The sequence below is a fragment of the Eptatretus burgeri genome, chromosome 3 (assembly GCF_056783735.1).
Source record: "Eptatretus burgeri isolate ZD-2024b chromosome 3, Ebu_testis_v1, whole genome shotgun sequence".
Lineage (NCBI taxonomy): Eukaryota > Metazoa > Chordata > Myxini > Myxiniformes > Myxinidae > Eptatretus > Eptatretus burgeri.
Genome location: NC_140963.1, coordinates 82,504,883 through 82,519,444, shown reverse-complemented (window position 1 = coordinate 82,519,444; position 14,562 = coordinate 82,504,883). Strand labels below are relative to the sequence as shown.

At 42.8% G+C, this 14,562-nt stretch overlaps 1 protein-coding gene and 1 long non-coding RNA gene across 8 annotated transcripts in view; one reads left to right on the top strand and one right to left on the bottom strand.

Moving 5' to 3' along the window:
• LOC147030312 (uncharacterized) overlaps positions 1-14,562 on the top strand; it is a 421,339-nt gene that overhangs the window by 62,303 nt on the left and 344,474 nt on the right. The gene's annotated exons all lie outside the window — the stretch shown is intronic.
• LOC147030315 (uncharacterized) overlaps positions 1-14,562 on the bottom strand; it is a 119,356-nt gene that overhangs the window by 51,799 nt on the left and 52,995 nt on the right. For 4 of the 7 annotated variants that reach the window (XM_085874232.1, XM_085874235.1, XM_085874231.1 and 1 more), the window contains one exon: positions 4,279-5,606. The exons of 1 other annotated variant lie outside the window; for it this stretch is intronic. In XM_085874232.1, coding sequence (XP_085730358.1) covers positions 5,233-5,606 — 374 coding nt within the window. In that variant the 3' untranslated portion in view covers positions 4,279-5,232. Of the gene's footprint in view, positions 1-4,278; positions 5,607-8,942; positions 12,402-14,562 lie in introns of those variants that run through there. 2 more of the 7 variants (XM_085874236.1, XM_085874238.1) reach the window with 2 other exon arrangements.

The following is a 14,562-nucleotide window of genomic DNA, read 5'->3' as shown; positions in this document are numbered from 1 at the left end:
TCCAGGCTTTCGGTGACATCTTGGATGCTGCTGTCCTGTCTGTGTCTGTTTGTGGTGAGGATGTTGAGGTCATGGATAGATTCACTTACCTTGGCAGTGATATTCATGTCTCCGCAGGTTGTGAGCCGGAGGTCAATAGACGTCTGGGTCGGGCCTGGGGAGTCATGGATTCACTGGATCATGGGGTGTGGCGCTGCCGGTACCTGTGCGGGAGGACGAAAGTCCGAGTCTTCAGGTCCTTGGTACTTCCAGTCTTGCTCTATGGGTGCGAGACTTGGACTTTGACCAAGGATCTGAGACGGAGACTTAATTCCTTTGGTACCAGGTCTCTTCGGAGAATCCTTGGCTATCGCTGGTCGGATTTTGTGTCCAACGAGCGGTTGCTGAGAGAGACTCGGATGAGATTTGTTACCTGCATAGTCCGTGAGCGTCAGCTGCGGCTGTATGGACATGTGGCTCGTTATCCTGACGCTGATCCTGCTCACCAGATTCTCTCAGCGAGGGAGTCTCATGAGTGGAGGAGGCCAGTGGGCCGACCACGTGCCTCATGGTTGCAGCAGGTTGACCATCATCTCAAGGAGATGGGGATGGGCCTGGCATCTGCCTGGGGGATGGCCAGACGGAGGCCCCTGGAGTACCGGCGGAAAGTGGACGCAGCGACGCGCTGTTCTGGCACATGCTCCCATACCTGACCTGACCTTCATCCTTCAAAGGTTGCAATCTTCGCCGTTTGGAACATAACCCCCATTTTCACATGTTAAATATTGTCCCGAAAACACGTTTTTGGATAACATGGCGTTTCGTGGGAACGCATCCCCCGCATTATACGAGGGTCTCCTGTATCTCTCTGCTGTACCTCCACTCCACCCTCCCTGATGTTCCAGCACTGCCATTACCATCAATTCTTACAGGTATGCAACAAGCCTCACCAAACACCGAGCATGCATCGCAACACTTGGCATTGCAATTTGTGCCTTCCCTCACCTCCCGCTGCCACTGGATCCTCTCACTCACCATACCACTGCACCCTCTCACTCACCATGCCACTACACCCTCTCACTCACCGTACCACTACACCCTCTCACTCACCATACCACTACACCCTCTCACTCACCGTACCACTACACCCTCTCACTCACCATACCACTACACCCTCCTCCCTCTCATTCTGCTCCAACCTTGACCTCCCTGTTCAAACCTCCGTGACCTCTCCTCTCAGGTTATTTCGTATTCATATTATATAGTTATTTCCCACATCCCGATGAAGTGTACATTTCCATATCTAATGATGCCTCTCATAATCATGAGACTAAAAACAACAACTTATAAGCTTTTAGTTCTGAGTAACCTTTATGGGGCACCCAGTACAGCCATGATCATCAAACTTGACCCTGTGGTCTTCATATCGTGAACCAAGTTATGGAACATGTAGTGGGTGTAGATCGGTTGTGTGTGATTGGGTTGGGAGGAGGGTGTGTTGGGAGGAGGGTGTGTGTGGATCAGGTTGGGAGGAGGGTGTGTGGGGATCAGGTTGGAAGGAGGGTGTGTGGGGATCAGGTTGGGAGGAGGATTTGTGGGGATCAGGTTGGGAGGGTGTGTGTGATCAGGTTTGTTGGAGGGTGTGTGTGATCAGGTTGGGAGGAGGGTGTGTGTGATCAGGTTGGGAGGAGGATTAGTGGGGATCAGGTTGGGAGGACGATTTGTGGGGATCAGGTTGGGAGGATGTGTGTGATCAGGTTGGGAGGAGGGTGTGTGGGGATCAGGTTGGGAGGAGGGTGTGTGGGGATCAGGTTCGGAGGAGGGTGTGTGGGGATCAGGTTGGGAGGAGGGTGTGTGGGGATCAGGTTGGGAGGAGGGTGTGTGGGGATCAGGTTGCCTTTTCCCTCCTCTCCAACTCCGACCGAGGTTCCTCAAAAAACCTTCAAGTCTTTCGTGTTTTGGTAATTAGTGAGGCACTTTTCATGGGTAATTCAATCCCCTGAGATGTTCACAATTCCACTTCAAACCCACTGTCAGGGGCCATCTATTTATTATGTACGAAATTGTGGCGAAATTCCCTTCCCCACCCACCCCATTATATCCCTCCCCCCAACCCTATGCCCCTCCCTTTCTCCTCCATACGTTTTACTTCTCTTCCTTCCTGCTAGTCCACCTCAAACCCTTCTATTCCCCACCCATACCCTCCTTTCCCTCTCTCTACTCCCATACTCTCCTATCTTTTATTAATTTCAATGTAGCCTTCTCCCCCCTATTGACCCAGGAGATCCAAAAAAAAATAGATGGCCCTGAGCCAATTAAGCACAAAGGCTGCACAGGTGCAACACAGACACTCTTGTCACCAAAGAGCCTCACACCGAGAAATGAGACAAATTAGGGGTTCACATCTAAAAGGAGCACCCTTGAACCTCTCCGAAAGGCTGGGGGGGAGGGGGCTTTCCCCGCGGCTGCCAAACGTTCTGTGGGCTCGTTTGGTGTGTCTGCGTGAGATGGAGCTCAAGAACTTGCTTCGACACGTGTCTTCGCTTGGAGTGCAGCTTTGATGGGTTGGATTCGCCGGACAGAGTCGCACGTACACAAGATACCACCGCAGTTGCTTTATGCGACCTTTTAAAAATGTAAACGTTGTCGCCTTTGGAGAGAGTATATGGGAGTTATTGAATCATCAATTTCAAGCACCCACCGATTGGATAGGGGGGCGCTTATAGCGGTTGTCGGGTTTGCTTCTACAATTGGTGCCCCCAATTTTGAGTGGTACTCCAGAGTTTTTTAGACCCCGAGGAGTACTAAACCACCGTTTCGGTTTTTTTCTTTCTGCTAATGTCTGAGCTGCAGCTGAGCCAGCTGGGACTTTCGGAATTAAATTTAGCATTAATAACGGGAAAACAAAATATGCTGGGTTGACTTTTTTTTAACCTTGACCTATTTTTAAGGTCATGACCGAATTATCGACATTTTTCACCATAACTGGACTAAGGTTTGTCAGATTATAACGAAATTGCCCTCCCTAGATAGCCTTGAGTAAGGCTCTTTTATGATTAATTTACATCATATCCCAACAGGTTAAAGGTCGAGGTCAAATATCGGTCTTTTAAAAAAAAAAAAAAAAGCGTTTTTTTTTTTTGTCGGCGCTCAATTTTCGCAATGCAGAATCTCAAAGACCGCTTGGCCTTCCAAGATGTTCTTACATCATAATGGGGTACCTGCACTGAAGTTGCGCACCTGATATTTGATTCGTGTCCTTGACCTACTTTTATTGGATTGTGACTAATTTAACAAAAAACACTTTTTTGATCTTAACTTAAATAATTTTCCTCCAATTTTCATGATGTTGAGTTTTATGGATAGATTGTTGATGGAGACATATTTTCTAAATTATCACTCTATTCCTAAATGTTGAAAGTCAAGGTCATATGGTAGTCCGAAAAGAATATAGCCATCGTTGAAGAGTGGGTGGCGGTAGAGGCTTTTCCTTGGCGATCCCTTTGTGATCGCAGATATCTTGTTACCTTTTATTTGCATTTTCATCATTAACGGGAGCATGTGGTCACATCTCCTTAACTTACACCTTCTTTCTCTTGGCACATCACTAGTTTGTACAACGTGGTGGAGGTGTTTGCAAAGTGCATGAGCTCGTCATGCGGTGATGACAAGTTTGTTGTGCAAACCCCCACTCCAAACACCCCCACCCAAACCTTGACGCCCCATTCCCTCTCCCCCTAATCTAGTTATCTCCCATATCTCAATTCCTTCCTCCAGGAGAGAATGTTTCTATACTGTATGCCATCATCTATATTAGAGTAAAAAAAAGATTACTCAGTACAAACCCTCCACATTCATTTTCAGTACTGTACTACAAGATTACTATGATATCTTTTTATAGTTAAAATTATTATATCATACACATCCGATATAATAATAATCGTATTCCAGTATAGTATATCAATGGTGGACAAATTAAATATTTGTCAACCGATTTTTCGTGATTAATAATGGTCACAGCACATGATTGTCATTCCATTCCGCTAATATTTTCCGTATTCAATTTCACCGTCAGTAACCTGTGATGCAGCCTATGATGTCATTCACACATGTGATGTCATCTTGTGGGATGCAGCTTGTGATGTCATTCACACATGTGATGTCATCTTGTGGGATGCAGCATGTGATGTCATCCAGTGATCTTGTGTGATGCATCCTGCAATGTCATTAACACAACCTGTGATGTCACCTTGTGGGATGTAGCCTGAGATGTCATTCACACAACCTGTGATGTCATCCTATGATGCAGCCAGCAGAATGGCTCAAGAAGAATTTATTATAGAGGATGATGCAATATTATATTGCAACCCATCAAAGTGGTTTTGAGAAAGAATGATAATTATTGAGCTGAACATTCAGAGGATTTCAGAGTATTTGCAAAGCCAAGGGTCTTCAGATTACACGACCTGAGATTCATTTTTTTTTAATGGAATGATCCATCTATGTATAATAATAATAATAATAATACGACTGATAATAATAATAATAATAATAGAGGACCATACTCTTTACAGAACTTTGGAACGTTCACGATAAGTCGAGAAACGTTTCGCAGCTAGAACCAATCCTGGACAAATTGCCACTTCGTCAGCGAAACTCAACTGAAGATAATTTGGATGGTATTTGTAATTTGTTCAAGGTGCCAGCAATAACTCGCTTACTCTTCATGAAGGGCTCCATGGGATTATTAACGTCCACCAACGACCAGAGCTGGTAGACAGGTCCACCACCTCAACATCTGTCTGAAGGGTGGTGCAAACATCGATGCCTGTGAAACACCAGGGTGGCAGTTTATAGCTGGGACAAGATTCGAACTCGGGCAAAACAGCACAGAAGAGAGTGTCCACACCTCTAAGCTATCCTACCAGCACATAATATATGCATGAATAAGCTATTAATGAGTAGGTGACGCTCTTTCCATGAAATCCAAAGCAAATTATATGCATTTTGTGTCTGAGATATTCCTTTGCCTGTGCTGGGAAAAGCTTGCCAAAATCTAGGTTTTCCTTCTGTAAACTTGGAAACAACCAGAGCAATGGGTCCATTTAAAAACCTGAACGAAGTCAAACATGATTATTGTTTGAAAGACCGATTGTCAATAGTGTGTTAAGGCAAGAGTACTATTTGAGGCCGTCATATTTTGCCCCAAAATGGCCGAGTGTTCAGTTAGTCTGAAGTGGATGGCATAGACTGCTACTTGGCCTGGTCTATCTGACAGGTGAGCACTTCTCTGAAACTTTCCACCCACATCTCTGCCTCCTCTTCGGACTGAGCCTGGAAGAAAATTTTGTGGCGGGGAAAAGAGAGCTCCAGGCAGTTGAAGTGGTTGGCAAGAGGGTGCCACCTTGGACTAACACTTTGACAAGCACGCAGTGCATACACTTTGTGCAGACGCCGACCTTGGTCAATGCCTGGATTACAATGCCCAGCATCTGTGTCTGTTGTTTCCAGGAAGAGTTGAAGCTCATGTGAGGTCAATTTGCATTGGTACAGACGTCGGGGTTTCATGCATCGCCATTTCAAGAGCATGCCTATTCGGAGAGCATCACCAAATGGGTCTTCCACATCTGCAAAGAGGATGCAAGGAAAAAAAAATACATCGTAAAAGTGGTGAATGAGGGAGGGATGAAAATATGAGGGGAGAGTAGTAGGGGTGCTCACTCGCTCTTAGCCCTGAGCCTCAGTTTCGTTGAACTCGATTTAACATTGGAGTGTCGTGGTCCCCTCTTGGACCAAAACAAAGACCCTTTGCACTCTCTCGTTTCCTTTCACCCAACTGACCCTCTAGCTTTCCCCCAAGGAAGGAAATAAGCCGAGGTGGTGGCAGCTCCTCCATTTCTCGGTTCCCCTCTGCCTCTTTGGTACTTTGAAGTAGCATCGAGATGGAAAACAAAGACGTGAATAATATTACGAGAGGAATGACCCATCCCCCAGAAGACTTCCATCTTATATACAAAGATGCACTTTGAATAGGAAAGGAGTTCCAGTGTGTGCCACGCACTACCTAATTATGCGATACAGGTTGAAACCACCAAAAATGGGGAAATTATTGGGGTCACTAGGATCACACATTATTATTCTGTTTTACTACCACAATTACCCTGGGTTTGCAGCAGTAATGGTGTTGAACCATTTTATTTAGTGTGAAAGGAGTGAACCAGAGCAGGACTTACAAGAAGAGCAGGATATGATTGATCGTTTGCTTGATAAACAAGGACTCATTTGGCCCATCATGCTTTATATCATGGGTTAATAAATTTAATATTTAAATTATTCAAATAAATTTGTTTCATCACAAGGGTGTATCTCGGGATGGGGCTGACAGGATGTCCTCGAGGTATGCACACTCACCTCCAAGCTGTCTAGCCCGGGTTAGAATCCTGCCACAGCTATAAACTGTCATCCCGGTGTTTTCACAGGCAGGGTGATTCTTGAATATGAGTGCTGTCCCTCGGATGGACATTAAATGGGAATCCCGTCTGTCAGCATTAGTTGGTGGACGTTAAAGATCCTTCACGAAGAGTTGGCGAGCTATCGCTGGGACGATAGCCAAGTTCCAAATTCCTGCCTTAACCGCTCCCTCAACCAATGATTCTACCCACAGCCTTGTGTTGCAAATGAATGAAGAAGAATCTCGAGATGAAAACTGTTAACCTTCTAAGAGGTTGTTACTCAAGTGTGTTTTAAACATTTCAATCTCCATGGTAGTCCCAGATGCCACCGGTGACATCACCACACACTAACGAGGGCCCTTTATAATTATATTTATCTCAGAGACTGTTTAACCATCTCACTATCTACATCTATATTACCTATATACCTGCAAGTTGTGCGATTTTGTCTGAATGGGGTTAACATCGTAACTACAGCAGGTATATTGATGAATATCTCGTTTAAGAGCTCTTGAGTCCGTCCAGCCAGTGCATGTGGAGTTCTACTCGTATCGATATTCACGCAATTTGAGGTACGTGCACTTTTGTTGGGCACACAGGTGGCCTTTAGGCTCAGTCGCTGGTTTACACACCTTTGGGAAGTTTAAAAAAAGTAGCTGGGAAGTAAAAAAAATAATACAACCATGAACTATTCAGTCACTTCCATCCAACGTACAAGTACCTTTTCGTCAATTTACTTGACTGAGAAACTGTAGCACTCTTAACAGTCAGTGACTCATGTTGTCAAAGGACATTCCTAGCAAAGTATACATAGATATCTCCACGAAAATATTCTCTACCAGTCTCTCTGAAGCTATGTGCATTGAGGGGCGGAGCTTGGCTTACTGGGCTGACTCCACCCACAATTGTAACCTGAAAAGTTAAAGGCTTGCAGCATGGTATTGTGTACACTGTGGTCCTAAATGAGGAGAAAGCTTAGAAATTGAACCCAGTTTTAATAAGATAAACAATCTTCATGTTATATAATGCCTAAGTGTCTGTGCTTTCAGAAAATGTATACTTTGCTATGGGTCCTATGGATATCGTTGCTTGGAAAGCATGTTTTTTTTTTTATCCAAAACACAGGCTATTTTTTCCATTTTTATAGCTCATTTTTTAGAAATGGGTTTACATGTATGATTGTATATGTTGTCCAAAATGGTTGAAAATGCATTTTTTGTTTGATATATATCATTATACATAAGAATAGAACAATTCCTCGAAACAGTACATTTCTTATGACCTTCTGCATATCTTGGCACCTTTAAATGTGTAAAATCTCAGATTTTGCAAAATTTCTCCCAGTTGTAGTGAAGCTTTCAAAATCTTATTCCAGAAATTTGAAATGCATCTGATAGAACATCTTAAATAGCAATTTACTTCTGCATAAAGTGATTATTTAAAATGCCAAGTTTCAAAATGGATCATTACTACATACCAGTTTTTAGGTTCACTTCCATGATTTGGTCAAAAATGTTAGGAAGTACGGAACAAATTGCATTCCCAAGCTGCTACAAAATTACTGGTAGCTATAAGCTTGATTTTATAACCATATAATAAGTTTACCAAGATGGCCCTATGATATAAAAATCAATACCAAAGGCCAGTTTGTGTTCAGTATACAGAACGTCAAAGGTCGTTAGGAAGTACGTAACGTTTTAAAGAAATCTGCACTTTTTTAAATCCTAAGATGTTAGTTTGGTTCATCACAGCATGTATTTCTATGGTTAAGTTTGTGTGCATATATATTTATGACCTGAATGAACACTGATCAATTTGATCAATTTGTTAATTTCATATGACCTTGACCTCTTTGCTCAAGGCCAAATATCAGGTAAACCGAATATTCTCCATATATGTGGTTTCCAATTTGTGTATAATACATATCTAAGCCATCAGACCAATTTTAGATTGATATGAGTGGTTCCTTGATACAGATAATTGATAACCAACTTTGACCCTGTCAGAGCAATAGAAAGAGGAAGAATTAAGCTCTGCCCAAATAGATCCTGAATCCCCATGATGTTGGCTAACAAATGATATGCAAAACTTCATCATACAATGACTTTCATTTTTTGGTCCCCCGTGTCTTAAATGTGTACATAATACCTTGCTACAAGCCTAAATCATATGTGTCATTTTGGTAAGCTTAAGACATCTTTAGAATGTCATAACATAAACATAATCGCCATTCCCTCCCTATAAGTTTTCCGTTCAGTGTAAAACAACCAAGGTGACTGTTAAAAAGAATCATCATGTATCGAAGATCATCAAATATATTAGCTCTTACACGAGTCTCGACAGAGTATACATAAAAATAAGAAAAAAAAAAAAATGAAGAAAGGTTGGAGCCGATCGGCGACATGAGAAGGTGACTGCATGTAGGCCTCAGGCCTTCGACTTCAGTCTTCCGGTGTCAGCTTATAGGCCGTTGCAATTGGAATTCAGGCAGTCCCTGGTTTATGAACACCTGGCATCTAAGCATCCATTCATACGAACATTATCCCTTAGAACCGTGTTTTGGTCTTTGAAACATTCGATCCATTCACATACATTGGCTTTTTTGAAATACTGCAGCGAGTGCTAAATACAGGAAATCAGACTCCAGAGTCAATTACCATTCACACCTCATTCACATGGGCTTTGCTCCAGCACTCTTCCACCATTTCACACACCATTCTCTCCATGGGGTTCCTTACGTGCATGAGAGACAGCAGTGCTTGCCCTGCTTCACCACAAGATCCCTCATCATCCCTTATATTACACACGTTTGATTCACTCAAATTCATTTTTTTATTTTAAAAGCACATTTATCAGCTTTTTTAAGTTAAAAAAAGAAAAGCTTTAATTTGTGCTTGGAACCAATGAATCACTTATTACATGTATTTAAAGGGGTTTTATTGTTCCGGTTTATGAATACCTGTGGACGGCTGGCAAATTAGGGTCACGTGCCCTCAGCATACACTCGGATTACTGCCGAGCGCTACAGTGAGTGTGCACTGGCTAAGAAAGTAGATTATTGGGGTAGAACCACTGCATCGGACCAATAGCGGAAAAACAACTGAGACAGATTGGAAATAGCAACAAACAATTATTTATTACAAACAGACAAGCAAGCAACTATTTATAAGGAAGAAAACAAAATGGCACATCAGAGCAGATTTGACCAGAACACGCATTCTTAGTCAATCTTACTCACACGAAAAACTTGGTCATCGTTCACTCAGGGGTGAAGAATAAAACAAGGACTTGAAAATAAAATAAAAGTAATGAATGGAGAAAAGGAAACCAGTCTTTCCTTCTCTCAATCACCTCACACAAATATACAGGAGAATGTGGAGGAAATGGATGGGGAAGATGGGCAGTGGCGATGAAACATGATGGGGACACGCAGCTGTGTCCATGAGGTGCCCAGACCCAGTACGCAAGTCCTCTCTGGTGTCCCAGATATGTGAGCGAGATGTGCAACTCGTCCTCCTCTGCATCAGATCTTTCCTCCTCAGGCACCCACCGATGAGGTGACGCTGTTCACCCTCCTCGTCCTTCGTCACTGACAGGATCAAGAGGGCAGGATGACGCTCGTGGAAGGAGTGATCTTTTCCCACAGAAGCTCAACACCAACTGCTCATGAAACTTCCCTTCCTTTACCCTCAAACGTTTTTGGTCCTACCCTCATGAGCCTTCTCAGTCTTTTAGTCTTTGTTACGTTGATGGGGTGATGGGTTTCTTTCTTCCTGTTTTTTTCGTGTTTTGCTTTTGATCCTTCTGCTGATCCTTTTGATTCTTCTCTTTTCGAGGGCTTCCACATTATCTCATGTGGCGGTACTGTGTGGATTTTGAAGAAAGGAAAGTAGAGTAAAGAAGAAGAAGCGAGAGCCATGGCGGCAGGCAGAAAAGGCGAGTGCGAGGATTGAGGGAGAAAAAAAGGCGGGAAATGAACAGAGGACGCGCGTCTGGCCTGTGTGATGAGAGACCCGGCCTGTAAGACTTCGTTGAGGATTGGAGTGATCCCTCTGAGGGCTGCCTGTTGGAGGCACCGTCTGTGTTGAAGACACTGAAGCAAAGGAGAGCCTCATTGGAACATGGTCGGAGGGGGGAGCAGAAGCGTTTCCTCCTCGTGAGTGTCATCGGAGCCGACCTGAAGCAACATGTGGCTTCAAGGTGTTGCAGGAATTGCTCCGGTTCGTTCGTTGGCGAAGTTTGAGAACCCTTTCAGAGAGGAAGGGGTGGCGGTGAAGCGTTAGCCTTGTGGCCTGTGGCTGGGATGAGGCCTTTGGAACGTCATCTCAAACAGGCCTGAATTATTCTTCTTCCTGCCCCCCCTCCCCCAACCTTTCTCCTTTACACATTATTTTCTTTAAATCTTTTGCTTCATGTACGTATTAACCAGTTATTTTTTATTATTTTAGGGAGCAATCAGGCAGTGGTCTGTTGTCTATACACCACCAAATGAACGGATGAGCAATTTGTGTAATTAATTAAGGTTTTTGTGCATAATTTCGGTTTTATCCCGAGTTTTCAAAGCTGATTTGTGTGAAAATACAGAAGGGTCACCCATCATAAGCATTAGACATTTTTTTGCTTCACGTATGTAATCGGTGTAATTTTGATTTTGAGAAGCGATCAAGGAAGTGGTCTATTGCCTATACACTTCCCAAAACAAAGGGATGAGCAATTTGTGTAATAAATGAAGGGGTATTTTTTTTTTGTGCGTAATTTCGGATTTTCGTCAGAGTTTTCAAGGCTGAATAGTGTGAAAAATAAATAAAGTTTTTTGTATTTTTTTTGTAAAGAACACGCTGAATAGTGTGAAAAACAAAAATTACATTTTGTAATGCTTCCCTCTGTGCTGAATAACAAAACTGAAAGGCCCTCCCCTCCCCCACTTCAGTAGCAACTACTCACCCCTCCTCTACTTTGAAAGCATCTGAAGAGTTAATTTGAGCGGAGGGCTTGAGCAGTGTCCGTCCATCTTGAGGGCTCTGCGGGACGGGTTTGCTTTCACAGTCATTGTTCAGACAAAATCAACGTCTCCGTACGACTCTGGGCCATTCGCCTGCATTCATAGCCGTGAAGTGGCTGCGATGTGTAGTGTAAATGCCTTTTGTATGCACAGACAGATTGATTCCGAAGGGTTTATGGGACACCTGCTCCTTTTATGGCAACGCAATACGAGTTCAAAAAAAAGAAAGAGAGAGAGCATTTAACAATGTAGAGTCTCGACAGGGGAGGTAGATTACGGTAGTTGTGAGACCCAACCAGTGCACACTCACTCACAGCACCGTTTCAATAACGTGGTCCTTTGGGAGTGTGCAAGGTTGGTAAGTCACCCAATATTTGCATGCATTCAAATACATCATGTAAATACTATGGTAATTGTTCATGTATGGTAAAATTAACCTGTCTAATCATTACCGTTTATTATTTTACATGTTAACCTGCAGAATAGTCGTCACATACAGACAAACCAGCTCGAAAAGGAGCAGAGATGAGAGAAGTATGGCACTTGACAACAACAGCAGATGCACAGGGTGAAGAAACGACACAAATAATAACAATAATAAAATAAACAGAATTCATCATCTCTACCTTGGACATAATGCACATTCAAGCTATAACATGAACTTGTGGTTAAATCGTACTGCTGTATATAGAATTTGAGAAGTGTCCATTTGTTAGTTATTTGTGAAATCAAAGATTCCAAAAGCTTGGTGTTGGTTTAATGGTTAGGGTGGTGGGCTTAGGATCTCAGGATCCTGAGATCAAATCCCACTTGGCTGTTGAATTAATACCAGGTGGGATTGACTCTACCTGTCATCCTTCCGAGGTCAGCAAAATGTGTGCCAGCATGCTGGTATCCTGTGTCGGAGTGGCGATCCCTCCAGGAATGTGCCCAATAGCCAAGGAGACTGCTTCGGCAGCACCAACGCTCTGCACAGAGTATGGTCCCAATGGATGGATGGATGGATGGAATTAACAATAGGTGGGTCGACTCGGCCTGTCATCCTTCTGAGGTTGGCAAAATGAGTACCAACAGGGGCACTGCATCAGTGACACAGAGCCCTCAGAAAATGATGTAGCCAAGCAGCCATAGGCTGCATGTGACTCATCAAACAAGAAATATGTCATGCATAGCATGATACTTGCAAAATCCATAAAACAAATTTGGCCTCAAAAATCATTGCTGGTTGAATTCAATGACCAAATATGCAATTCTTCAAATTTCAAGTCAATGGGATGAAAATTGACAATTTCAGAAATCTGGCCTCTGCTGACCGTTTGGCCAGTGACCTCAAAAATACTTGTTCATTGAATTCAGTGACGTGATATGAAATTCCTCTTCAAATTTCAATTCAATGGGATGAAAATTGAGGATTTTCAAAATCTCACCTAAGTTGCTGACCTTTAGCCGATGTTGTGCTCAAAAATATTTGGTGGTTGAATTCAGTGACCTGATATGCAAATCCTCTTCAAATTTCTATTCAATCGGATTAAAATTGAAGATTTTAGAAATTTGACAGAGTTGTTGACCTTTTGACCTTAAAAACAATAGGCTTCTTGCTTATGACGAAGTCTACCATGTAGTGAAGTTTCGTGAAGATCGGTTTAAATTGTGACCCGTAGGCGAATGACAAACGGCAGACAGACTAGTGCACAAGATCAACCAATATACTTGAAAAAAAAATCTTCAATTTTCGCAAGTAATAAAATAATCCAAGTACAATATATATTTGTTGGTCTGGTCTGTTATCCTGTCTATCTGTATGTTTTATCTGTATGTCAATCACCTTCAGGTTGCAATTCTGCACCGATCTTCACAAACATAACCACCTGGTAGAGCTCGCCTACAACTCGAAGCCTCTTGTTTTTGAGGTCAAAAGGTCAAGGTCACATGTCAATTTTCATCCGATTGGCTTAAAATTTGAATATAATTAGAATATTGGGTCATTGAATTCACCAATCAAAAGCTGGAAACCTATTGTTTTCAGGTCAAAAGGTCAAGGATTTTGTAAGTATCATGACACCTTTGAAGTATGACACCTTTCCTGCTTGTCTGAGTTCGATGAATTTGTAAACCGTTTGATGGAATGAGTTGAAAACTGGTGGTCATACCAAAAGTGTGCCCTGGAGGGTTCCAGGTGATAAAAAAGAAGTTTTAGAGTGTTGAAGAAATCATTGTGTGTGTGTGTGTGTGTGTGTGTGTGTGTGTGTGTGTTTGGGGAGCGGGGGGTTCCCTGGGGTGGGGTGGGGGTCACGGTGGCGGTGCGAGGGAACACACTTTTCTCCAGGTAAATGTGTATCATATTGCACCCCCTAGTGGAAGCCAATATTACAAGGCGTAATGCAATACGCAAGAGAGAAAATGCCAGAGATTGCAACCCAAGCCAAAAAACTGCTTTAGTAGAACTGATGCTCTGTATGGACCATGGAACATGGTCCGTGAAATGAAAATATTGACGATCAGAGAAGTTGGGGAATTAATATAACCCATTACAGTTCGATGTTAAATGTTGGGGTTACATTGTTTGCTCATTAGAAGTAATGTTAAGGTTACATTTGCCAATTGTGGCCACTTTGATTACATTACTAAAGTTGGTCAGCATGTAGATTCGGTCACACACGCACACGCACACGCACACACGCACACACACACACTCCTCCATCCCTTTAGTTATGGTTGAGGCTAATAATGATTTTATACTTTACGAAGATAAATTACTGAGGATGTTAGTTATTCTGACACTTAACATGCTGGCTCCCACACGACCCATTGGGGACTGTTGTCTTTGGAAATTATACAAATTTTAAGTGACAGATCTGGAACTTATAAACCGGTCAAATCAACTCGTGATTGTCATATTCTTGTCGCTGTTCTCGCATTCCACCTCGTAAACAACAAAGCCTTTGAGTTATCTGTTGAGTTAACATCTTTACTCTTTGATGCGTTGATTGAATTTAGATTAGTAATGATTGTGCAATTGTGGCCAACCCCACTACAATATGAGAATAATTGTGGCTGCAATGAAAAACAAGAAGAATGGTTGTATGGTGGTCATACCACAAGGATTTTCCGCTGGAGATATAGTTATTC